This window comes from Ctenocephalides felis, unplaced genomic scaffold (genome assembly GCF_003426905.1).
Source record: "Ctenocephalides felis isolate EL2017-DRISC unplaced genomic scaffold, ASM342690v1 CF-g0.4_SCAFFOLD_03722, whole genome shotgun sequence".
NCBI classification, from domain to species: Eukaryota; Metazoa; Arthropoda; class Insecta; order Siphonaptera; family Pulicidae; genus Ctenocephalides; species Ctenocephalides felis.
Window position 1 is genome coordinate 60,081 of NW_020539876.1, and position 27,204 is coordinate 87,284.

The window sequence follows — 27,204 nt, forward strand, 5'->3', positions numbered from 1 at the left end:
AATAGTCAAACATATTCCTGAAAGAAAACCAATATTTCATAATAACAAATCGATTAAAGAATTGTTAATAATTTTAAATAAATAGTATGTATTTCGAAATATTTTTTTTAACAACTGTTCAAATAAAACTGTTATATAAAGATATATTGATTATAATACATATTATAATAATGATACAGTCAAATAAGATGTATATACAAAATGAAAACTTTACATAATCACTCATACCCCTGTCTGACAGATATGAAAATAATATATAAATATACATAAGTAAATAATAAATAACTAATAATAAATTAATTTAATTCTTGGAAAATTATAAATATAAATTAAATGATGGTAAATTCACAATCATCGGAGTTATTATTTGAGATGCACTATTCGGTATTGTTTTAATGTCTTTTTTTGCGTGAACTGCTTTTGACATATTTCGCACTTAAAGGGTTTTTCGTCCATATGAATTCTCTCATGCTGCGTCAGATTCCATTTCGTTTTGAAGGTCTTGTTGCAAGTATTGCATTTATGAGGGCGTTCATTTGTATGAACCTTCTCGTGCTCTTTTAGGGCGATTTTTTGCCTAAAACTTCTATCACATGTACCACATTTTAACCGTTTTTCGCCTTTATCAACATTTACATGTTGTTTAAAGTTGCCCTTTGTTTTAAATGCTTTTTTGCAGAAATTGCATTCACACGGATATTCATTCGAATGAATTTTTTTATGCTTTATTAATGTCATCTTTTGTTTGAATTTTTTATTGCATAAATTACATTCAAATGGTCGTTCCTCTGAATGTATTCTGGAATGCTGTTTTAAGTTAAAATTTCTTGTAAATGTTTTGTTGCAAGTTTGGCATTTAAAAGGGCGTTCTACGGCATGTGTTGTTCTATGTTTTAACAATGTGATTTTATACAAAAGCATTTCATCGCATGTACTACATTTAAAAGGCATATAAGCAGCATGAGTTTTTAGATGTCTGTTTAAATAAAACTTCTTTCTGAAGGATTCGTAGCAAATATTACACTCAAACGGACGATCATAACTATGGACCTTTTCGTGTCTTTTTAATATCATTTTCTGTGCAAATGTTTTATGGCAAACATTACATTTAAATGGTAATGCGTCCATGTGAATCACTTTATGTCTATTTAAGTTGTATTTTGAAGTAAAAATTTTACTACAAATTTCACATGTAGGGATGTTCAAGTTATCGGACATTTTCAATGTTTTTTTAATTCTCAACAATTAACGCAAGTCCTATGAATGGATAATAAATATGCTTTAATATTTATTAATTAGTTTTTTTTAACATGATATAATATTAGGGGGACCGGAAAGTAATGTCGTTTTCTTACGCTAAACTACAAACACATACATTTTTAACGAGTCTTTATTTTTAATCAATGATGTATTCCCCATCATTGTCAATAACCTTTTGCCATCCAGTGAGTAAATTTTCAATCCCTGATCGATAAAAATTAATTGGTTTTTCGGCAAAATATCTAGAGATGGCATTTTGGATATCATCCAAATTTGCAAATGTTTTGCCACTTAAAAAGTGTTGCAGCGCTCGGAATAAGTGGAAATCCGATGGTGAACATCGGGCGAATATGGTGGATGAGGCAGCACCTCCCACCCCAATTCATTAATTTTTTCTAGAGTTCGCTTTGCGCAGTGCGGTCTTGCATTGTCATGTTGGAGAATGACGCCTTTTCGGTTGACAATTGCTGCCCACTTTTCAATTAAAGAATGATTTACTCGCTGCAATTGTTCTCTGTAGAGGTCTGCAGTAACAGTTTGTCCAGGTTTCAGTAATTCAAAATGAACAATGCCGCGAATACTCCACCAAACACACAAAAGCGCTTTTTTGGGGTGTAAACCTGGCTTAGCAGTACTTCGAGGGTTTTCTTTTGGAGAGAGCCACTGCCTTTTGCGTTTTGGGTGATCATACAGGACCCATTTCTCATCTCCTGTGATCAAGCGATCAAAAAACGCTTCTGTGTTGTGTCGTTGAAGCAATAAGTTGCATGTGATTGATCGGTTAGCCTTATTCTGTTCGGACAGATTATGCGGGACCCAAACACCTGCTCTGCTTACTTTCCCAATCTGCTTCAAATGTTCTTGGATGGTCGACCAAGGTTGGTTGAGACTGTTTGACAATTCCTCGATCGTCTGACACGGATTTGCTTCCACTTCCGCCCTTAACACGTCGTTGTCTAACGCTGATGGTCTTCCTGATCGATACGAGTGGGAAAGATTACCCGATTTGAACTTGGAAAACCACCTTTGGCATTTACGAATGTCCAGTGCATTTGGATAAACATCGCAAATGTTTTTGGTAGCAACTGTTGCGTTATTTCCCTTGCGAAACTCAAAGAGCATGCAATGCCGGATGTGTACCTCTTCTGGTATTTGGCTGCCATTTTACCCAAAATTACAAAAAAAAAAATGTAATTCAAATGTCTATAAGTAAAGAAATCACTATGTCTCACAATGTCTTTGGTACGCCTCTGAACCAAACAATGAGCTGACAAATGACAATCAAATGTTGGCATGCGCAGAAACATTACTTTCCGGTCCCCCTAATACTAACACTTACCTTTTTGTAATTATGATGTTTTCGGCTCGAAGTACGATCCCAAAATGAACAAATTTCTTGTTGAACCATGACACTTCTACTTCGTTCAGGTTGGACGACATTAGAAATATATCTAATGGCGCCAAAATTTAAAATCATTGACTATATAGTTGAAGGATAGATTTAAGCAGTGGTTTACAAATTTTGTCGCACAGCGCCTCTCCCCCCAGCTTTAATGAAAAAAATCTTGCGCCCCCCTTAATTTTTTTTAACAATTTCATTTTATAAATACTCCACTGATATTGTAACAAAGTGTTCGAGGAATATTAAATGTTTTCAGATAGATTATTATAAATACTGTAATGTTATCTAATATTTATATGAATTATATAAACTGAATTACAAAGTTAAAATTATTCACTTAAAGTATATAAGTTAAAAATTTTATGGCTCCAGAATGCCCTTTTTGTTGATTACGTTGAATGAAAGTGACATCATATGATGAAAAGCTGTTTCTCAAACATTTCAACATATGTGGCGAATCATAAAGTGGTATGATTTCCTAATCACGAACAAGAAAGCCTCGAAGTTTGCAACTTCTGTCTTCTTTGAGAAACTGTGCTCTTGTCTCGTTAAGCAACAAGTTAATTGCGGCAACATTTGTAGCATGCTGATCACATACAGTGGCTACAACATCGAGACCAATTTCCTGCAGGCTTGATATATCGTCTCTTATATAAACTTTAAGTTCAGCGCTTTTGACACTACTTTCAACAAAGTAGAATGCCTCTCATGTTTTAAAGTGGCCACGAATGCCTTTATTCATGAACACTAAAGCATGGTCAGCACACTTTGGTCTCCTCTCTGAAACCTACTCGAATCCTGTTATGTTATCCTTACTCTCGTCATAATCAATGCCTGCAGAAATGCTTATTTCGTCAAACATCAGAACACAGTTTCCATTAGATGGAATCAAATTTAGAACAGAAGTACGCAAAGTCTCCATGAAAGTTTTTGTTGATACCAGAGCTGATCGGAATATTAGCCAAGGACTAGATAAAAAGGTAAGGTAAGGATGAAAAGGACCTCCAATATTTGTAACAGGATGGACTCTGTTTGTACAATGCGATTCCCAGTGCTTTTTCATCGAGGTTGTATCTTCTTCCCTTAGGCTGTTTCGGCTGTTTTTTTCATCTAGCATTTGATCAATGTCGCAGTTATTGAATTGACAACATTTGAAACTTCTTTCATGACGTTTGTACTGCAAGCGTCCTTTAGCTTAGCTCTGGCAATTTCATGACTGTTTATAATTCGTCTGGCACTTCTCTTCATTGTCATAATTATATCATGACATTTTCTTTAATTGGTATGTAAGCTGTCTGCGATGCTTTACACCTATAAACTTCAAGAAATTTCTCCTCGAATATCTTAGAAAATGAAACACAATCGAACGTTATGAACGTTTTGAAAAATCATCAAAAATAGAATTATCAGACTGTGAAGCAAATTATTTATTTTTTTTTTAAATTCAACCTGTTATTAATCACATTCTTTATTAAATGTAAATGGTAAGAATTTTCACAAAGAACTGAACGGATTAAATTTAAATTTTTTTCCCAAAAGGTTTTTTCACAGAGTAAAATGACTCTGTCAGTTAATGAGATAATAGTGGCAATTTTTATTGAACGTGAATGAAAAGAAAAATAATTTATGTTTCTACCAGAGACCAAGTTGGTTTTTGATACATCAATCAGTGAGTATGCAGTTGTATGAATTACTTTTGATGTTTTTTAAATCTAAAAAACTAATTGAGCTATCACATTCAAGTTCAAAAGTAAACTGCAAATTGAAAAAATTAAAATAATTTAGGGTTTCAAAAATCTAATTTTTTTTTAAACATAAGAGACTATCGTCAACATATCTGTAATAAAAACGGGTTGAACAGGTAATTTGGATTAAACATATTTTTCTAAAAGTTGTAAAGTTTTATCAGCCAATGGAGGACTGATACTAAACCCGATTTGTAAACCAAAATTCTGAGAAAACAAACAATCCTCGAAACAAAAATAAGTATTGCTTAAAATAAAATTTAGAATGTGTTTAAACCAATTCAAATCAATAGAAGTATGAGGCTGGATTTCACTCCAACGATCACAAACATCATCAAGAGCTAAGTTCCATGGAACTGATGTCGCAAAACGAAATCAAAACGTCGTCAAATAATCAGACGGAATAATCAATTTTTTTAAATTATTAATTACATTAAAAGAGTTAGAAACATGAAATTTAGACAAAATGGCGACCTTAGAAAGTATGTTGCTGATATATTTTAAAAGTTTGCTTAGATGTGAATTTAAGCCTGGAACGATAGGTCTAAGAGGTAAATCTGGTTTATGAACTTTTGGGAGACAATAAAGTTTGGGAAAATTTCGATGGAAAAGTTTCACAGGAAAACCTAGTAATTTGGAAATCTTATTTTTTTACCAAATCGTCAATAAGTTTTAAAGTTTTTCTATTTAAATGATCTGTAGGATCATTCACTAACTGTACGGGTTTAATTGGTTTTTCGATTTGCAAATAACCGATCTCTTAGACGACAATGGCGTTTTTTAACTGTGCTAGTTGAGCCTGCAGACGATACTGCAGTAACCATACACAACTTTGTTCTGGGATTTAAGCTCCTCTCAGCCTGTAATATATCGCCATCAACCGGCTCCATTTCCGATCTATCTGTGTCGTTGTCTAAATTATCTATGTCTGGCATGGGAATTAATTCTGGGCTTTCGTTCATTGGTTCACGCATTTCCACTTGCTTTTCTGGAGTCCGATGCAATGTTGTCCGCTCGAATGGGTTTGCCCATTCGTTTAAATATTTAAGTCCCTTTTCTGGGCTACAACGGAGATATAGTTTTGACATTCTCCTTTGTTGCCGAGTAGAAGTTTCTTCTGGAAATTCGATTCTAATTCGATTCGAAGCGGGCACTTCTCCTTCTTTGTTCTCAGTACCTGGGCTACTATCGAGCAATAATTCAGTCATTCTCATTTCTCCCAGAGTAGAAGTTTGTTCTTCTTCGTTTTCCATTTGTTTAGAACATATAGAGGTCACGCGTTTTCAATCCTTTACCACCGAAATTCACTACACAAAATTTAAATTCAAATGTTTTGGTTTTGTCTTGTAGGTTACATAATTATTTTATGGAATTGATGTTTATCATGCCTACTAAACTAAAAAAAATGCGTAGGTCACGCTTGGTGTTACAAACTTTAATTTGTCTTTTTCTTAAAATGGAACAAGTGGTTTAACATTCACATTTTTAAAATATGAATTGAGCAAAAATATAATGATTATTTAAATAATGTTCACTTCTAGTAGAAAAACTAGAGATTCTCCAATGCGATCTTCAACACTTATTAGCCACTAATCATCCCCACTCTTGTCTGTTGCCTAAATATGGGACTTACACATCGAGCAAGATTCAACATTTTTCAACATTTTGTTGGTAAAAAAAACAGTAATGTATCTGTTAACATGAAGTAAACTGCTACTTTCTTCTTTTAATAAAAATCCATAAGTATTCACATTAGACGAAATTAGAATATCTTTATTCTAACTAGACTCACACACGACTTTGACCGAAGCTTAACACAATAATAATTTTTAACGAATCAATCGCATCTTCTGTTTTATCAAGCTTACAATTGCCAGAGTAAAAATGGAATGGATGCATTTCGATTATTAATTCCGTCTAATACTACAAAATAAATTCTAGAGAGTCTTAGTGTAAATAACGAGTTGAGTAAAACTTAATTTTCGGATACTTTATCTACTGCCAAATATTTTAGAAACCTTCTATTGTTTTAATATAATCTTGAATAGTTGGAGATAGTTTTGATCTTCTCGTCATGGTTTAAATAACTAGTTGACTAAAACTTAATTTCCGGATACTTTATTTTTACTGCCAAATATTTTAAAAACCTTTTATTGTTTTAATCCAATTTTGAATTTTTGAGAGAGTTTTTTATCTTCTCGTGTCCAAATATGTGGCAAAATATGTATTTGAAATGGGAACAATTCAAATGCACATATAAATTAACAATACATTTGTGCATAATAAATACATATTTTAACTAAAATATTCCTTTCACGTTCATTATTGTTAGTTTACATATTATCAAATAATACGCTTATTTTCATGTGTAAAGATTTATTTTCTAAATGGAGTAGGTACATCATTTATTAATATTATATTATATATATTATATATTAATATTATATTTGAAGTGGTTTAACATTCACATTTTTAAAATATGAATTGAGCAAAAAATATAATGATTATTTAAATAATGTTCACTTCTAGTAGAAAACTAGAGATTCTCCAATGCGATCTTCAACACTTATTAGCCAATAATCATCCCCACTCTTGTCTGTTGCCTAAATATGGGACTTACACATCGAGCAAGATTCAACATTTTGTTGGTAAAAAAAACAGTAATGTATCTGTTAACATGAAGTAAACTGCTACTTTCTTCTTTTAATAAAAATCCATAAGTATTCACATTAGACGAAATTAGAATATCTTTATTCTAACTAGACTCACACACGACTTTGACCGAAGCTTAACACAATAATAATGTTTTAACGAATCAATCGCATCTTCTGTTTTATCAAGCTTACAATTGCCAGAGTAAAAATGGAATGGATGCATTCGATTATTAATTCCGTCTAATACTACAAAAATAAATTCTAGAGAGTCTTGGTGTAAATAACGAGTTGAGTAAAACTTAATTTTCGGATACTTTATCTACTGCCAAATATTTTAGAAACCTTCTATTGTTTTAATATAATCTTGAATAGTTGGAGATAGTTTTGATCTGGAGATAGTTTTGATCTTCTCGTCATGGTTTAATAACTAGTTGACTAAACTTAATTTCCGGATACTTTATTTGTATGCCAAATATTTTAAAAACCTTTTTTGTTTAAATCACAAATTTAATAATTTGCGGGAGTTTTTTATTTCTCGTGTCCAAATATGTGGCAAAATATGTATTTGAAATGGGAACAATTCAAATGCAACATATAAATTAACAATACATTTTGTGCATAATAAATACATATTTTAACTAAAATATTCCTTTCACGTTCATTATTGTTAGTTTACATATTATCAAATAATACGCTTATTTTCATGTGTAAAGATTATTATTTTCTAAATGGAGTAGGTACATCATTTATTAATATTATATTATATTATATTATATATTAATATTATATCTGTCAATAGTGTCTAGGTATATTACTTTTGGAAAGAAGTAACGTTGGGTTTAATGCATTAATCTTTTTTTTTGTTATGATAACTATTGTCATGAATAACAACAAGCAGGAATATTCATACCGAAAGTTCACAAATGAATTTAATCTGTTTTTTCCAAAGCCCGAAATTCCCTAAATTAACCGTTAACACCTTACTTTGCAAAATAAAAATCAGTGAATTCAATGGTATAAGAAAAATATATATTTTTTTAATTTTAAATAATTATGTAACAATAAGAATATGGAAATCAAATTCAAAACAAAAGACTTTAATATCATTTTTATATAAAAAATGAATGTTTAAATGAAATTGAAACAGACTAAAATTTGATTTTATCAAAACGAAGTCGATTTTATCTCATTACATACGTTCGGAACATACCAACTGTTCAAGAAGAATGAATGAAATTTCTTCAAGACAAGTGAATGAAATTTCGTTCGATTTCCTTCGACACCCAGAAATTTTACATCTCGACATTTTTTAAAATTTTGAAGTATTTTATTTACTTTTTCTATATAATGCAATAAATTGTTAAAACCATAAAAAACAATAATAATTTCACAACAGGCACTTTTTTAGGTCGATCAGCTTATGCGGCCTCTTTTATTGCTGCCTAATTTAAGTGTGGCCTCTAATGGCAAAAAGGTTCCCCACCTCTGCTCTATACTATCTAATTTTCTAATCTTTTCTTCAATCTTCAATCTAATTTTCGTATCTTTTATGGTTTAGATTCTAAACCATAAAAGATGCGAAAAAACTTTGTTCGTACGCAAGATGCAGAATAAAATTACGAATAAAATTATGTATAACTCGATATATGTCATTATATATTTTTCATGAGATTTTTCCATTTTTCCTTTAAATTAAAAAATGTTTTAAATTTTTCGCTGGCTTTAAATTCATTTGCGGGTTATGCTTTTTTTTATAATATTCAGTTTCAAATGATGTAAAAAGTTAAATTAGCGAAGTGCCTCAATATGCAAAAATTGGCCCCACTCTATATATATATATATATATATATATATATATATATATATATATATATATATATATATATCGATAATGCATTCACAAACTTACAATCGGACCAATTCATAATTGATACTTTATCATGTTCGATCTCCGACCATGAAGCACTGATTATGAATCTCAAAACTTCTTCTACCAACGCGAACTTTCGCATAATAAGAAAAATAAATGAAAAAAACATGGAATACTTCAAAAAACAACTCTCTCTAGTTAACTGGAATTGCCTGGACCAGACTGAAGATAGCAACAAACAATTCAATATTTTTCTGAACATTTTCAAACAGATAGCAAACAACGCGTTTCCTTACAAACGCATATTGATAAACAAAAACAAAATTTCGGCGCAGTCAGACAATCTACGAAATCTCAAAGAACTTGTGGATTTTCTATATGATGCTTTTAAACAGTCACAGCGAATTGATCTGAAACAATACTTTGAACATTATAAAAGGCTATATAACCATAAGATGGAAATGGAACGTCAACAAAGTAATGTAATGAATATAGTTAAATCAGATAATAAACAACAAACTATATGGAATATAATAAAACAAGAAACAGGTCAAAAATATTTAAATAATATCGGAATTGGTACGCCATCAGCAAACGAATTTAATCATTTCTTCAGGAATGTAGCTGTCAATCTAACCAAGGGCTTGCTCGACGCAAAGACTAGACCCGAAGCTTATTTAGCTAAGGTATATGTCAGTGGGCGAAGTATGTTCCTGAGGCCAACATCTCCAGAAGAAATTGTTACAGCGATTAAACAGATGAAAAACAAGACATCACTTGACGCTTTTGGACTAAACGCTAAAATGATCAAACCAGTAGCCGAGTATATAGCTTCACCGCTCTGTGCAATCGTGAACAGTGTATTCGCTACAGGACAGTTTCCAGACAAAATGAAACTGGCGAGAATCATTCCAATGTATAAATCCGGAGACCGCCAAGATGCATCCAATTATCGGCCAATCGCCATACTGCCTGTATTTTCTAAACTGATTGAAATGTTGTTGGCCTCAAGAATACTAAATTTCTTTGAAGCCAATAACTATTCAAACAACAGTCAATTTGGGTTTAGAAAGGGGTTGAATACGATCGACGCCATAGTAAATTTTCTAAATTTCATACAAGATTCTTTAGAGAATCATGAACATTGCGGTGCGCTGTTCTGTGACCTTAGTAAGGCATTCGATTGCGTACCACACAAAATACTTCTGAAAAAACTTGAATATTATGGACTGAGAGGTGTTCCGTTAACGCTGATGCAATCCTACTTCACGAATCGTCAACAATTCGTCGACTGGCAATATAAGCTCAGTAATGCAGAAGTAGTACCAGATATTGGAATTGTCCAAGGCAGTATTTTAGGTCCGCTACTATTCTTAATATTTGTGAATGATCTGTCCTCCAACTTGAATTGCCATTCGACTCAGTTTGCAGACGATACGGCACTGGCAGTTGCAAGCAAAGACATAAAAGTTATGAATGAAAAGAGGCAAAATGCTTATAAACAAACTGAAGAGTGGTTCCTCGCCAATAAAATTGTTCTGAATAAAAATAAAACTGTTTCTATTAATTTTACAGCTAGTAGAAGACATGTTGAACTTCAAGGCGGTGAAGTCAAATACTTGGGACTAACAATGGATAGTTTGCTGACCTGGGCCAAACATATAGAGTTGCTATGCGCAAGGCTCTCGAAAGCCATTTATGCCATTAGAAGAATTAGATCCATAATAAACCAGGAATGTGCCAGGGAAACCTACTTTGCTATGTTCCATTCTGTACTTTCATACGGAATATTAGCTTGGGGATATAGTGCACACACTTCTAAAGTTATGGATCTACAAAAGAAGGCGGTTAGAGCAATAGAAGGAGTCTCACCTCGGGAGTCTTGCAGGCCGCTATTCATAAAACACAAAATTTTGACTGTCACAAACATTTATATTTGGCAACAAGCTATTGCGGTGCATGCGGATAAAACTAATCATTTATTGAGAAGTGATGTCCACGACCACAATACGCGGAATAAAAATGCAGCGATATGTCCAAAAATCAAACTCAAATCATCGCTAAGAACTACATTGGGTGCCAAGATCTATAATAAGCTACCTGATGGATGGAGATGCAAAACAAGATTCACCTTTAAAAATATTGTTAAAAATTATTTACTAAATAATCGCTATTATTTTATAAATGAATTTTTAGAATAATTATGTATTGTAAATGACTTAAATTGTAACTATTGAATTTTAATAAAGTTCTATTCTATTCTATTCTATTCTATTCTATATATTGACAAAATTTGCTGCCTGATTTTGTCTCAGCTTTAGTTCTCTCAAATCAACCATATAATATTTGAAGTATGATTAAATTGATTAATATGAAATTAATTTATTGTTTTGAAATAGCAGTATAGTGTTTGACATTAATAATTGTATGTTTGATTAATGTTACCATATTATTAATAAACATAATTTAAAATTGTTATATGTAGATTAATCTATTTTTAACTTAAATGCCATCTCGTACAATAGCAAAAAAGTTTTACTTCAATCGCGTGTGTACATTGCGCGCTCTCTTTTTTTACCTGTACTTCAATTGTATTTATTGAGCCCCTCGGAGTGTCTTGCTCGTGCAAAAAAGAAAAATAAGGGTATCCAAACCAATCGGAATTATAAATTTAATCCAAACCTAAAATTATACAAATTATTAACTCACATGTATATTCCACTTAAGTTGTGTAATTTGCAATATATTAATCATGATCTATGTTGAATTATATGAACATTCCGTTTTTCGAAAGTCGGTATTGATTACGTTCTCACTGTATTAAATTACAAATGTAGCGCATTAATTAGATGAAAAGAAATTAATATAATTTATGCCAATATATATGTTATGAATATTCATTGCAAATCGTCTTCATTAATTTTTAGTGAATCCCAATTGCTCAAGATTAAGTTGATAATGTGTAAGTATCGAAAAGTTTATGTAATTTGCCTTTAGGCAAAATGCCACTTACAACTAGAGTATATTGTTATAGAATCATGAAATATTGTCATTTGTTTATGTAAGAACTAACCTTTGCCGGTGCCGAGCGAATCTTTAACTTTTTTCCTTTCCTTTCTGTAGGACCCCTAAAGATCGCCATTTTTTGTTTCACTTCATTCATTGTTTTTTTAAACATTTTGGCGATATTTTCCCACGCATCATCTTTCTGCTTCTTGTTGTTATAATGCGGGTATTTTAGGATTCCATAATAAATTTATTTCCTGATACAGTTCAATTAGAAGAATAACATCTTTAACTTTGTGTAATAACATCTACACATATTCATTTTCAAAATTGAGGGTAAGTTGAAATATGTCAATGCTTTCACTGTACAATTGAACTTATATTGTAGTACAGATCAACGTTTATGTACAACATAGATAAGTAAACATAAATAATAGATTGCTATCGCAGGTCTTTTGACATTACCTCAATTTTAATTTTTTCGGCGATCTGAAGGAGGCAGCACTCGTACAGTATATAAATTAACCGCTGGTATTATTCCTAGATATGGTTTGCATACGTAATTCAAAATAAGAATACCTAAATAATTTCTTATATTAAAATGAGAAAAAAACATACAAAGTACAAAATATATTTTCAAATATATCACAAACATTTTTACATAACAATTATTTTTTTATAAATGTATTAATTTTATTATATATAATAATAAGTATTATAATTTTACAATTATAAGTAACTAAAAAAAGTATTCACAATGGAATGATAAATTTACAAGAAACGATCAATATGAATTACTTAATTATCAACAATATATAACAACTACACAGAAATTGTGTAGGATCATTTACAATAAAATGATAAACTTAAAAGTAATGATCAATATTAATTACTTAATGATCAACAATATATAACAACTACACAGAAATTGTATAGCAGCATTTACAATAAAATGATAAACTTAAAAAGAATTATCAATATTATGGCCTTCTTATTTTGCTCTCTTTGCAGTCTTTGTTTTCCAAAGCGAAACCATTCTACAACTATTTGAACAAAATTAGCTTCAGTAAATCCAGGAGTGTTGTTAATTATTGTGTCTAAAATAAAACCAAACAGGGGTTAGAAACATTAATTGAAATAAATTGAAGTTAAATTACCTTTAATCACTTCCATTATTTTCAGTTTGTTTACCTGGCATATTTCTTCTCCGGCCATACCAGAAACATACCGCTGCCAATTCTTTAGTGAAAACTTTTTTCAATATATTTCTTATATTTTCTGCAGTAGTTTTTCTACCAATTTTTCTAACATAGCTTTGCTAAAAACAAAACATTAAAACATAATTACTACCAAATTATTTTATTTCAATATCTCTCAAGGTGCAATTATAGTTTACCAATTCTGCAACATATGTTTCATATTTTAAAAATTCTTCATAGCATGTAATATCGTCTTCGGCACCAAGCGGAAACAAGGAATCGAATGCATTACCATTATTTTGATTAGATGTCAATGTAGGACAACTGCAGTACTTGATTATAGTGTTCAAAATGGCAAGCTCCCTTAGTATAAAATCTGTTTTTATGCACTGCTTCTCTAAGTTTATATTTATCCTCACTATTATTTGCTCTAGCTTTTCTGCAAACCAATCCATATCGTTTTGTGTTCCTTGATCCTCAAAAGTTTTACACAACCCAACGTCATGATTTATCCCTGTGAGAAGAGATAAGGGTAAAGGGCTCAGTTCTTCTACATTGGAAGTAGTTAGGCAATTGATGCTTGTTGAACTCCTCGGTGATTCGAGATCCAGCAACAATTGTTGGTTAGGATCAAAGTCTGAAAGATTATTTTTTATTCTTTCAAAAATATATATTCTATTGCATTTAAATATGTAGGTTTTTATACGTACTATATTCTTCTTCATTAGACTGATATTGGCTGTTGGGTTTCTTTAAATGAAACCCTTTGCCAAGATTCTCCTCAGCCGATGTATAGTCACTGTCTTGCGCAAACTTTCTCGCTTTATAATATGAATCTATACAATGGTAAAATAGATTTAAAAAAAATCTACATTTATATTTAGTTAAGAAGTGCACTTACCGAAATAATGCAAAACACTCGCATCCTCCTTTGTCCAAGTACTGTCGGGTAAACTTTTTTTCATTATTAGAGAAGATTTTGATATAATATGCTTTGGAGGACACCAACACTTTGTAACATCATTTATCATTAACGTTTTATTAACACGCACCTCTGACCTATTACATTCATTAATGAAATTCATCACCGCGTGTGTATACATTCTGAAAAGCCATCGTAAAGAGGTTACATAAACATTCGAAAATCTTCGAAATCAGAATAATCAAACTTGCTGAAATTTCCTTAACAATTGATGTATGAATCAAACGACAAAAATTAATTGAAAATACCTGCTAACGACGATGATTAAAAAGATTTCTTTGGATTACTGTGATTGACCAACCTATTCGAAGCACAACGATTTACGAAACGAAAATGTAGTGAGTCAAAGATGCGTGAAGTGATCGACTTGCAAACTTTCGACAAGGAAAATAGAGATTTCATGACGCCATGATTTTATAGAATTGTCAAGTGTTTACTAGAGCAGGCAGCGAGTTAAATTATTTTAAATAGAATAATTATAATGGATCAGCACAAATTAAAGACACGCAAACCGTTAAAGGATTTATAAGAAATTTTATGTTGTGCAAATGCAGAATTCAACAGATAGTTGCGCAAAAAGTGCAATGATATAAAAGACTTTTGGATCAACAAGTGGTTACATTACATTCTACACTTAGTATCGGTGTAAGTGCAAGCAAGAATCATATAGAAAATACAGTGGCTAATATAGAGATCGTTGAATTTTCAAATATGTCTTCAACGTCTTCAAATATTAGTTTTGAATAATCTGATATTGATAGAAATTTGCAACTATCAGACAAAACCATTGACTTTTCATCCACTGAGTCTTCAACCCTTCAGGAAGATTTGCGTTATTGGATAAATGATCAAAATATTACCTTACATAGTGCTAACCTTCTCAGACACATTAGTGGGGGGTTTTATGTACATTTTGGTGTAGAAAATTCTATTATTCGAGCCATGAGTAGCAGTAATATGGATAATGAAGCAAACCGAAAGGATATTTAATTTGTTTTGAAGATTTCTCTACGCTAATAAGAATATTTTTTTTTTCGCAGAAAAAGAAGCAAAAAGTACTCCCGCTAGTGATTTAATTGCTGCATTTGAAGAGGGGTGAAAGATAAGCGAACAAAATAAGGAGCGTCTCTTAAGAGAATTCATGGCATTTAAAAAACAAAAAGCTAAAAGGTCAAATCAATATAAACAACAAGCTTTAGAGTTATTAGAAAAGCTTGTTAAAGCTAATTCTAATTCTAATTCTAATAATTCTAATTAACATGATTATGCTTAAAGACTGCTCTTTATGAAGTCGGGCTTGGACTTGAAGATAATGGCTTCCAATACTCAGAATAACATTTTTTTTTATTTTTCTGAATAAAATTCAAAACAATTAAATTTTATACTTTTAAATATAATAACCAAAAAAAAGAATTGATTTAATTTCATTTCATCCAATAATTAATTCACTCATGTACAATAATTAATTAAATGTATAATATAATTTAATTTACAATTTTCTTATGTATATAATTATAACAATCTTCTCTTAGTTTGTTCATGTTCATTTCTCATGATTGTAATTTTTATCTATTGAAATGACTTATAGTTGCTTTCATCAAACATTTCTTATAATTAATTGCTCATATATACGATTTCGTTTACCAACACCAGCAGCAGGTAAAATTCTATTATAATAAATTCCATTTATGTTTCCATTTTGTTCTATTACTTCCTCCACCGGAAATTGATCGTTTTTTAATAAACATATATTAAGCATGACACAACAAGCGATTATGTACTCAGGAATTAAATCAGTTCGATTCATGTCGAGAACAAAAAATTTAATTTTTTTGTCTTGCTGATAAGTGCCCATTATCTCGATATGGTTTTTTTGTATAGCAAAGGAAATGCCTTTATGCATCCCAGACCCGTTTTCTGTCTGGGTATGTCGGACTCGATACCGCCCTGGTATAATACCGACTAAAACCTCCACTTTGCCCTTGCCTCTGGTCCCCACGGAAACCGCCGCGTAGTATTATAATTTACTTCGCCATGCTTGCGACTTAGCCAGACTTTGATGTTAGGAATGAGACGATGCGACCATCTGCCCTTCACTGCGACATCCCACAGTTGCTGCCATCGGTCAATGCTGTTCTGCCATTCTTCTAATCTCAACTTTTCAGGACTCAGTTGTTGATGTCTTCTATGGTAAATTGTCCATCTTTCTTCTGCTAAGACTAAGAGAGGCACAGTTCCTGAAATGACGCACACTGCTTCCGCCGATATTGTGCGAAATGCGCAAGCAATTCTTATACCACTGAGACGATAAAAGGGCCCTGCTATTCTCCTCGATTTTTGAGATTTAAGAGCATCAGCCCATATGGAGATACCATATATATCAGCACAGAAGTAACAACTGACGATAGTAATATCCTTCTGGATTGTTTAGGACCTCCACTATTAGGCATCAGTCGAGCAAGTTTCGTCCTAACTATTGACGCCTTAGCACTAACGTGTTCCACTTATTGATTGAAATTCAAACGAGCATCAAGCATTACGCCACGGTAACAGATGTGAGATTTTGACGTGATCTCAATGTTTCCTATCTTTAGCTTGATGGTCTCTATTGTTTTTCTACTAGTGATAAGAACAGCTTCACTTTTTTGTTGTGCTAATTGGAGATTCATTGTTCCCATCCACCGATAAATTTTTCTGGATGTAATATCGAATAGACTTACGATGTCATCAATTTGTTTGGAGACAACTACTGTGGCAACATCGTCTGCATATGCTACTAGTTTCACACATTCTGGAATCTCTAGTCTCAATAGGCCATCACACATAATATTCCACAGCAATGGGCCTAGAACAGAGCCTTGCGGCACACCTCCTGTTATATTATATTCTTCTGTCAAAAATTTTACCCGCTGTATCCAGCATGCATATTGGACGGTAGGATGATGGTTCATCTGGTGTTTTTTTTCTTTTGGTAATAAGCACTAATCTTTGCTGTTTCCATTTTCGTGGAAAAAACCCCTTCTTTTAGGCATGTATTATATGCATTAAGAAACATTGTCGGAGATGTCATAATTGATGTTTTTAAGGCAATATTAGGAATTCCATCTAAACCCGGTGCCTTACTATTTCCAACGCGATGACAAGCTTGCATTAGTTCTTGCAGTGTTATAGGTGGAATATTATTCAGTTCTACCTGTGGTAACTGGTAGTTTAAATTAGGTTGTTGTGGAAACAAAGTAATTACTATTTTATTCAATAGTCGTGGGCAAGTTGGTGAAGGTATTGGTTGGCTTTTGAGGCGAGACATTACAGTCTTATAAGGTCTTTCCCATGGGTTTTCCTCGACTTCATCCAGAAGTTCCTTCCAGCACCTAACTTTACTATCTTTGATAGCTTTATTTAGTTGCCGACGTGCTAGTTTATATTCCACTACCAGTTGTGCAGAATTAGTAAGACTATATCCTCACTGAGAGATCCTTCTTTTCTTTAGGCACTCTTTACGAAGAGAGTTGATTTCTTCAGTCCACCAGTGCCCAGATTGTCTTTGATTTATGCCATGCTTACGAGTCATACTGATATCACAGGCTTCGGTTATTCTCTCCATCAGCTCTCTAGTATGCTCATCTGCGTGTTCTGAAATTATCTCGATATGGTGTAAGTAAATGTTTGTGAAGAGGGTAAGCTGCATCACCGACTAGATGAGATTCGTTCGGGAATTTATGTTCATCGTTGAGGTAATTATTCACTTCTGTTAGACGTCATACTCGTGCGTTATGTACAGAACCAACAATGAATAAATTTACATCGACCATCACAAATAGCGCAAAAATAAAAAACTCGCTCACGTGATTAATGGACGCCCCATATGTATAAATATATTTAACTTAAATAAACAAATTAATTATCTATTTTTTAGTTTTTAAGAAGTTGCTTGATCCAAGTCTTTGGTCAGATGATATATATCCGAAGAAGTTGTCTTTGACAGAAGATAGAAACAATTGGAGTATTCAAAAAATTCGGGCGCACATGTTTGCAGGCAGTCCTAATGAAACAACATCGGGTAAAAGTTTCAATTATTTCATAAAACAGTATTGTAAGATAATAGATTGTTAGATATTAATTATTAGATATGTACTCATGTTTCTTGGCCTCTGATCAACCCAGATAGATGGGCAGGTTTCAAAGAGCAAAATGCATCTATTTTTTATATTATTTTCACCTAAAACTGAAGCAAATGTATTGTACTTTTTAAATTATAACAAAAGATTTTGAATCAGATAATTGCATAATTGAGATGATTTTAAACGCCCATGGATCATTTCATAAACATCTATCAACAAAATATAACAATTGCTCTATAAGTGAACATTGCGCTCAAATCAGGGGTGTAGCATGCCTTGGCGGGGCCCCGTATCAGAATTTGTTTCGGGGCCCCCCTCAAGAAGATTTTTTTTTACAAAATATAAAAATTTATAAAATTCAAAGAATATCTATTTATTATTCTTATTATTTATGTATCTCATTTTCTCTCATTTTCTTTCATTTTCTGAATTTTTCACAAATGTTTCCAGATATCTCTATATTCTATTCTATATTCACTTTCTTTGAAATTTTTTGAAAAATTAAATTATTTAATGATCTTTAAATTATATAAAGATTCTGTCACTAGGAACGTACAGGTCTGGTAGACATTTCTGTCCCAAAGTTTTTACGTAAATTTTAATTAGTTTCAATTTTAAACATTTCTTCTAGCAGTTGCTATTTTAATTGGAGGAGCCAAAAAAAATGCACGTTTTTTCGTTCGAAGACTGGATGCTTCCATCACATTTCTTAGATTTTTAAATTCAAACCTATTTTTGGAGCCATCAATTGGTCATGATCTTATGAGATTTTTTTATTGTATTTCTTTACAGTAATTCAGTCGACAGATTTCCGGAAACGTTTATTAATTCTCCATTTCAAAAAGACAAATGTTACTATTTACTTCGCAAATTTTTTGAAATCTTTGTTTGGTTTGTGAAATTACAGGTCCAAAATTCTCTCATCTTGTGATAACTCATCATAATAACTTGCAATAACTCGTCATAATAACGCTTCATTATCTTTTGTCTTTTGTTCTTTGAAATAGTTATTGCAATCCATCTGGATTAGTTTTGTAAATTTGTTGACAAGAATATTAGCTTATCGAATGTGCAAAAACTTTATTGAATAAATTGATTGCTAGAGCTTGCAGAAATATTGCAGCAAATTTCAATTCTCTTAAAACGTTAGCTTACACGTTGAAGTTCAATAAGGCTCGATAATAAAAGTAAATGCAAACTACGGTAAAATTATTCTTTTTTTTTTAAATATTGTTTTGCTTTCTGATTGTGTTTGTTGGGGGGCCCCCTGGCTCGGGGGCCCCTTGGGAAATGATAGATCGGAAAGTATAAATAAAAAGTTAATAGCAGATTTAATTGAAGAGGCAAATTCCAATCAAACTAATGATAAAAATTCAGTAGTAAATGAAAACAATGTCATTTGTTTTTATTCGAATTGCTAGATTCCGCTTCAACTTTCATTACACTTGTTGACTGTATGGGAGTATTAATTATTAAGTTTGTTGATGCATTAGTTAAATTTGCAGATTGTTTACGTAACTGTTCTGAAAAAAATTCAGAACTAGTATGTGAATCGTCGGCGATTACATTGGCGGACTTATTAATTAAATTATTCATTGCGAACCCCAAAGGGGTTCACTACTAAATTGGTAAACAATGTGGCATTATTTATATTGAACACTATTTAGTAATTGTTTAATGAATATGTGGGTAAACAACAAATTGATAATGATAACGGATGTTTATTAACTTCCCGTAGGGCAAGTTATAGTAATCGCAAAAAAATCGAAAATGAAAATTTTTATATATCTTTACGTTTCAAAGGTTTCTGAACATTTTGGCATACCTTAGAAAAAATGGATGTATGTGTGTGTGTGTGTTTTTTTTTTTTTTAAGCTGCACTGCTGCCAGTTTCTTACGATACGTCTTCTGTTGTAATGTATGCGCCCAGATTTCCGCTCCGTAAAGCAGGACTGAGTGAACCACCTCCAGGAGAGCTCTTCTCTTTTTGGCACGTGGGCCGATAGTATTGGCCATGATTCTCGATAGACTAGACACAGTCTTGCTAGCCCTTGTACACGTGCGTTCCAAGTGTTCACGGAATGTCAGCTTTGCATCTAACTGAACGCCCAAATAGCGGACTGACTTTGTAGACGTCAGTGTTAGCCCGTCGATGATTGTACTAAACGGTTCTGGGAACCATTTTTGGCGTGTTAGGACTACCATCTCCGTTTTCTCTTTGGCTAGCTTCAGATGGTGCTGGTCCAACCAGGCCGCGACGGCTTCGATGGTGAAATCGACCAGTACCTCGGCCTCTTCAACGCTGTCTGCCACAATAGTAGCTGCGACATCATCCGCAAACCCTGTGAGATGCACCTGCGGGGGTAAGGGAATTTCGAACAGCTCGTCATAGTCAGCGTTCCACAGATCAGGTCCCATAACCGAACCCTGTGGTGCACCAGCTGTTATATTGCGGCTCACTGTTCCCTCAGTGGTTTCAACGATGAGTACTCGATCGTCCAGGTAGCTGTCCACCATTGTCAAGATGTCATCTTTCACCCGGAATCTCTTCTCCAGCGCCTCCAGTATATCCTTCCACGATGCGCTGTTGAAAGCATTCTTCACGTCCAACGTGAGAAGTATACAAATTTTCCTAGACTTTAGGCTGCCAGCCCACGACTTTGTTGCGGTTTCTACAACTTCTTTGATTGCATCGATGGTTGATCGCCCTTTCCGGAAGCCGTACTGGCTTGAGGAGAAACCTCCGGAGGATTCAACATCTTTTCGAAGTCTGGCTTTGATAAGTTTTTCAAGCAGCTTCCCAGTTATATCCAGCATACACAGTGGTCTGTATGATGAAGCTATTATCGGAGGTCCCTTTCCTTTGTCGAGAAGGACGAGTCTTTGTCGTTTCCAGACAGAAGGGAACGTTCCGGTCACAAGGCATGCATTGTAAACATTCAACAGGATGTAAGGAAATTCCTGTGCAATGAGCTTAATCACTTGTGTTGGAATACCGTCAGGGCCGGGTGCTTTCCCTAGTTTCAGGGTTTTTGCTGCGGTTTGCAGTTCCGAAACAGTGAACTGCAACACATTGGTGGTGTTCTTGTAGCGACTCTTCTTCCGCGCTGGGTGGTTTGGGAAGAGCTCAGTAACAATCTGGTTCATCATAGCCGGGCTTTTTGGCGGCTCTGGTAAGGTTCTACCCAATCCTTTTGCGACTATATGGTAGGCTTTGCCCCAGACATCGTTATTGAGGTCGTTGCAAATTTCTGCCCACAGCTTGCCTTTACTGGACTTGATGGCTCTATTGAGCTCCTTCTTGGCCGCCTTGTACTCATTGGAGTAGTAGGTCTGAGCTGGGGAGTGCTTAGCAGCTCTTGTTGCTCGTCGTCGGAGTTGGTGACATTTTTTCCTCAGCTCTGCGATTTCGCATGTCCACCAATATGCTGGCCGGCGCAAGTCCTGTGTTTTACGACGTGGCATAGAAGCATTGCATGCTGCAGTTATAATCTTCATCGTTTTTGTTACAATGTTTTCCGTCTCGCTGCTGTTAGTTGGGAACGGATGTGATTCGAGTGTCACCCACCCCCGCGTGAGGGATTCTCGTAGGGCATCAATGTCCAATTTCCTGGTATTCCAGCTGCATCTTTCGTAATCTCGGTGTACGTGGTGGGTAGTCTCTTCTATCCAGTAGATGATGGATTGATGATCATTTCCAGTGTATTCCTCGGAGACCTTCCAGTCCTGGATTCTACTGGCAGTTTTTGGAGTCGCCAGAGTAATATCGAGAATTGACTCTCGATAACCAGGTCTTCTAAATGTCGACGTCACTCCAGTATTTAGGACTGTAAGATCGAGCCTCGCTGCCATGTCCGCAACTTCGTTTCCCCTGGTGTCTGAGAAATCTGCGCCCCATTCCACAGACTTAGCATTGAAGTCTCCAGCTATTAAGACTTCGCCATTAAATCCACAGATGGTGTTCTCGATGCTGGTCAGCTTCTGGCGGAACACGCTGATTCCTTCGTTGGGAGATAAATATACGCTCATGATATACATTTCAGGGGTTTTTATCCAGACATAACCATCCCCAGATCCGGTATCTACGGGAGTAATCTTCCGAGTCACTAACCAGATAGCTGCTGTACTCGTCTTATCCACGTACCATGATTTAACAAGGGCGCTCTGGTATTGTTCGCTGATTATGCAGACGTCAATTTTGTCCTCAGCTACGCGCTGGTGAAGTAGGTTCTGCGCAAGCAAACATCTATTCAAGTTTCCTTGAAGTATTCGTGTCATTTCTGCGCTTTCGTCGCTTCCGCTAGGGCGGCTCTGTATACATTACATGCACCCGAACCGGAAATATGGCACACGCTATCTTTGTCTTTTCCATTTGCTCTCGTGTGTGTGTGTGTGTGTATGTATGTATGTATGTATGTATGTATGTATGTATGTATGTACATGTGTGTATGTATGTGCGGATACAAATTTTCGTCGACGATTTCGGGAACACGGATCAATCGATTTGAATAATTTAAAAAACATTCGATTCGTATTGATTAGGAGACGTGCTGATTAGTTTTTGGCAAAGGCAGGTCTAGCCGTTCCGAAGATACGGGGCAAAAAGTGCCGAAAACGGTAACTTAGTTTTTAAGAGAACGGAGCGTCCGATTTGAATAATTCAAAATTTCATTTGTATTGACAAGATGAAGAATCGATAAAATTTTCATGTAGGTAGATCTAGCGGTTTCGGAAATATGGAGGAAAAAGTAAAAAAATGAGCCATTTGGGAGTCAAAAATGATCATTGGACATATGCACATCAAATTATCAGATATTTTATAGAGATTTTAACAATAAGTATACATTTTGTTAACATTCCTATGGGTTCCGTACCAATACTTATGCGTTAGACAGCGACGCGGCGCTTACGCGCTTTATATTTTGTCCTGCAGATAAAGCAGTACGATTGCTTTGAAAAAAAGTTCAGATCTTCCACAATATGTCAAAATAAAGAAAAAAAAATTTTTTTCAAAAAAAAAAAATTAATTTTTTTTTTTTTAATTTTTTTATTTATTAAAAAGTTATTTTTTGTCCAATTTATAGTTTCTCAAAAATCTTATTTTTTCAAAGTAAATTTTTTTCAAAAATGTTAATGTTAATTTTTAAAAAAATAATAATTTTTGGTACGGGAAGTTCCAGCAATTTGCCTTAAGGCACGATGCCTTCATTTCCTTAAGACAGAATTCCACTTACAGCTAGTTTATACTTATACACTACATGTTATATTGATAGAGGACATGCGATAAGTGTCTGTATTCGATAATAATAGATCTGGGTTATATACCCCGACCTTAACTAAGTGGTTATATTACCATTGGTTTCTATTCCAATGGTAATCATAAGGAGGGTCGCTACAAATATTTAATTCACTTTATTATGAAAATTTGTATGAAAACCCTTGCGGGTGCATTTGATTATTTTGTTATATAACCCTCGGTATTATGATTCACTAGTAACTGATAACAAGTTACCAAGTAACACCCACTATAAGTTGCTTGATGCGAACTGTGGTAAAATATAGCATTTTGAACTAACAATAAACAATTAAAGTATATCATTAATATAACTTGTACTTACAATATATAAGTTACAGAAATAAAAAGAGACAATATTTATTGTTATTATTTCTCAAATGACTGACTTGACTTGATAAATTTCTATTTTTCAATCAATATGTGGTACAATGCGAGTGTAATACATTATGCATTTCTACCAAATAGGTATTTTTGCAATTTATATATGTTGATTAAGAATAATGTTAACAGTAAGTGAAAAATATGAAACAAAAAACACTATTTGTTACATTACAACTTACAACTAGAGATAAAAATGAAGCTTCTTAACACTAACTGAAATATATTATAATGACTAGCTGTGACTATATCATTTGGAATACTGCTCGTATACCAAATGATTTGGCAATGCGTATATAGCGTACCACTACCAGTAATTCTTCCCAGGTATTTTATAATTGGGTTTGGGCTGTTTTTGCAGTTTTCAAAGAATTTCGCCGTCATACTCAGAATGGTATATATTATCGGTTGCAGATTGGATTTTTCGTGAAGGTATTTATTGGATTTAAAGTGTTTGGTAATTGGGTCTCTGTGTTCATTTAGGATTAATCGTATTACTTTATTTTGTAAAATTTACAGCTTACGAATATTACTATTGTATGTGGTGATCCAGATTTGTGACGCATAAGTAATTATTGGCCTATTAATATAAGATATATAGGACACTATTTCGGTGAAGTAGGGATTTTAGTGCGTTTATTGCATCATAATTACTATTTATTGATGTGCTTAGTGAAAGTTAATTTTTGATCCAGTGTAACACCCAGGTATTTGACGTTATTTTTCCATTCAATTGGTATATTGGACACTTGTATTTTGAAACTTTGAAACACTTGTAAATTGATTTAATATGGCACCAATAACCTAGTACATGTTCTATTCAAGCATTTTTTCAAGTTGTTTATTCAAGTATGGATTTAAATGGTAACCAGCACAATAATCAAAATCAAATAAAATGATACTGTTCTAAATTCATTTTAAACATTACTCGGTTATTAACTACTCCCCGAAGGAGAAGTTTGTTTTCATAAAAAAATCCGATTCTCGACGATTTTATGTTTTCTCGACGTTTCTAGCCATTCTGTATAGAATGCGACCAAATTCGGAAAAAGTAGGTTTGTGTGTGTGTGTGTGTGTGTGTACAGATTTTGTGCCATCAGTGCCGTTCGGATGTCTATTTCTCTCAAAAACTGCCATTTTTCGAGCATTTAGCTCGGTATCTCAGAAACGGCTGGATCTGTCTTTGCCAAAAACTAATCAGCACATCTCTCTAACAATAGGAATCGAATATTTTTGAACCATTCAAATCGGTTGATCCGTGCGCTCGAAAACGTGGGCGAAAAATTGTATCCATACATACACAAACACACATCTATTTTTTCTGATGTATGCCAAAATGTTTAGAAACCTTCAAAACGTCGAGAAATGCAAAAATTTTCAATTTCGATTTTTGGACGATTACAATAACTTACTCTACGGGAAGTTAAAAAATAAAATTTATTTTAATATAAAGACTATTTACAGATTTACAATTGTCTACATATTATATATTAGCCAAGCTCAATATAATGCAAGGAGAGATTTCTGTACTAGCATTTCACTCCGCAAAAGATGAACTTGAATCTGGCGTCATTGACATTTTGCCTCCGTTGGCAGACCTGCGTCTAGTCGAGTGAGTGCATCTATTAATCTGTGGTCGTGTTCAAGTCACGTGTTCTGTGTGATCATTAGTTGCTTCGTGCTGCGCATTAGTTTCAATGTTTTTGTGTTTTGGTGTTTATTTCTATTTTATTTAAATTCAGTGCTTTGGAAGACAAATAATCAAATGGCCTAAATTGGCGATAAAATTGTTTGCCGATTTTTGGTTAGTATTTCGATGAATTGTTAATTCAATACATGAAACAAAAACAAAGAATTTGACAGCATTCTATTTCGTATTCGCTTTGATTTTATATATGAAATATTCGTTAAAAATGTTCGTGCTTTTCTGCTTTTGTTGCAACACGCTGTTGATTTAATATAAAACACAATGTTTGTTTTATTTATGATTATTATGTAAATACGCACGTACTTTATTTATTGATATCATTTCCAATTTCATAGAAACGCTATGACTAATGATGCATATTCTATTTTAACACTGTAGTTGACATTAATTTTCTTTCCTTTTGAGACTATTTTAAAATATTTTATTTCTATACATGAATTACTATAATATTCTTTACTTTCAGATGTCGTGAAGAAATTTTGTTTAACATAATGGAGAGTCCTGTTAATGTCTTGTCGAACAAAATTATCCTACATTTTATAGCAATGCAAGGTACACTGAGTAATAATTTTTAGCAAGTAAGTGCTTGCAAGTTTTTTTATTGCGATGGATATAATCCTGATTAGTATTATCAAAAATACTTAATAATAGCAAAAATGTTATCGAAACACTTAAAGGCACATTCTGCCAGAATTCCATGAATGAAATTCTAGACATTTGATCTGCTTTTATTGTCGGATCCTGCAAGTAAAAAGTATGTTTATATATATATAACTTTATATTTTCTCATGTTAAAAAGTAGACCTCACATGAACTTTATGATTTTTTTTTCACATAGTCTCTACTATACTTAGACGGTACTTTGCTTTCTGGTCACCCCATAAAATTAATATTAACAAAAATTACACTTACTACATAACATTTTCTCAATTACCTTCTTTTAAATTTTTGATTCCTGATACATTTATGAAAATATTTTCAATTTAAGACATACTTTTGCATTGTAAAAATTGTTTTAGGAAAAATTTGTTCGATGCGATGCTATAAATTTAGCAGAAGCTGCCATTGAATATTTTTATTTTTCATTACCATATTATATAAGTATATTATATATATAATTGAATGGTAGAGTCTTGAATTTGTGTATATTTGTAGAGTTTCGAACAAGAATCCAAAAATAATACAAAATAAAAAACAAGAAAAGTTTTTTAAAAAAAACAATTTCTTTATTTAATTATTTGTTTATTGTCGACGTTTCGGAACTAGGTACGTTCCATCTTCAAGACATCTGTCAAGAACATGATCTTGATGAGATTTTAGCAAACAATATGTTTAGGAAAGAAAATAGATTTTTCTTAAATAATGAATTAAATTGTAAAAAATATAATAATGTACAGAAATATGATAATATGTTCAAAATAAAAATGATAAAAATAAATGAGTGGATTATCAGAACAGGATATTAAAACATAATAGAAATTTTTTTTGAAAGTTATGGAAATTTTTTAAGAAAAGGTTAATGACAAAGTTGAATTAATTACCTGTATGTTTGAATATTTGTTAGCACTTTTTCACTAAACAAG

The 27,204-nt window shown here is 33.0% G+C and overlaps 1 protein-coding gene across 1 annotated transcript; it reads right to left on the reverse strand.

Moving 5' to 3' along the window:
- Nucleotides 1-1,551: 1,551 nt before the first annotated feature.
- Nucleotides 1,552-2,700, reverse strand: LOC113390987 (histone-lysine N-methyltransferase SETMAR-like). Its single transcript, XM_026626974.1, has 2 exons — nucleotides 2,600-2,700; nucleotides 1,552-2,416 (listed from the first exon to the last, which is right to left on the reverse strand). The coding sequence occupies exons 1-2, from the start codon at nucleotides 2,698-2,700 to the stop codon at nucleotides 1,552-1,554; spliced, it is 966 nt and encodes a 321-aa protein (XP_026482759.1).
- Nucleotides 2,701-27,204: the final 24,504 nt, after the last annotated feature.

Excerpts from the sequence above, each read along its gene's own strand:
- LOC113390987 (XM_026626974.1), bottom strand. The coding sequence starts at position 2,700 with ATGTCGTCCAACCTGAACGAAGTAGAAGTGTCATGGTTCAACAAGAAA. Across the intron at positions 2,417-2,599 it reads AACATCATAATTACAAAAAG|CCAAATACCAGAAGAGGTAC; the intron begins GTAAGTGTTAGT and ends GTAAAATGGCAG.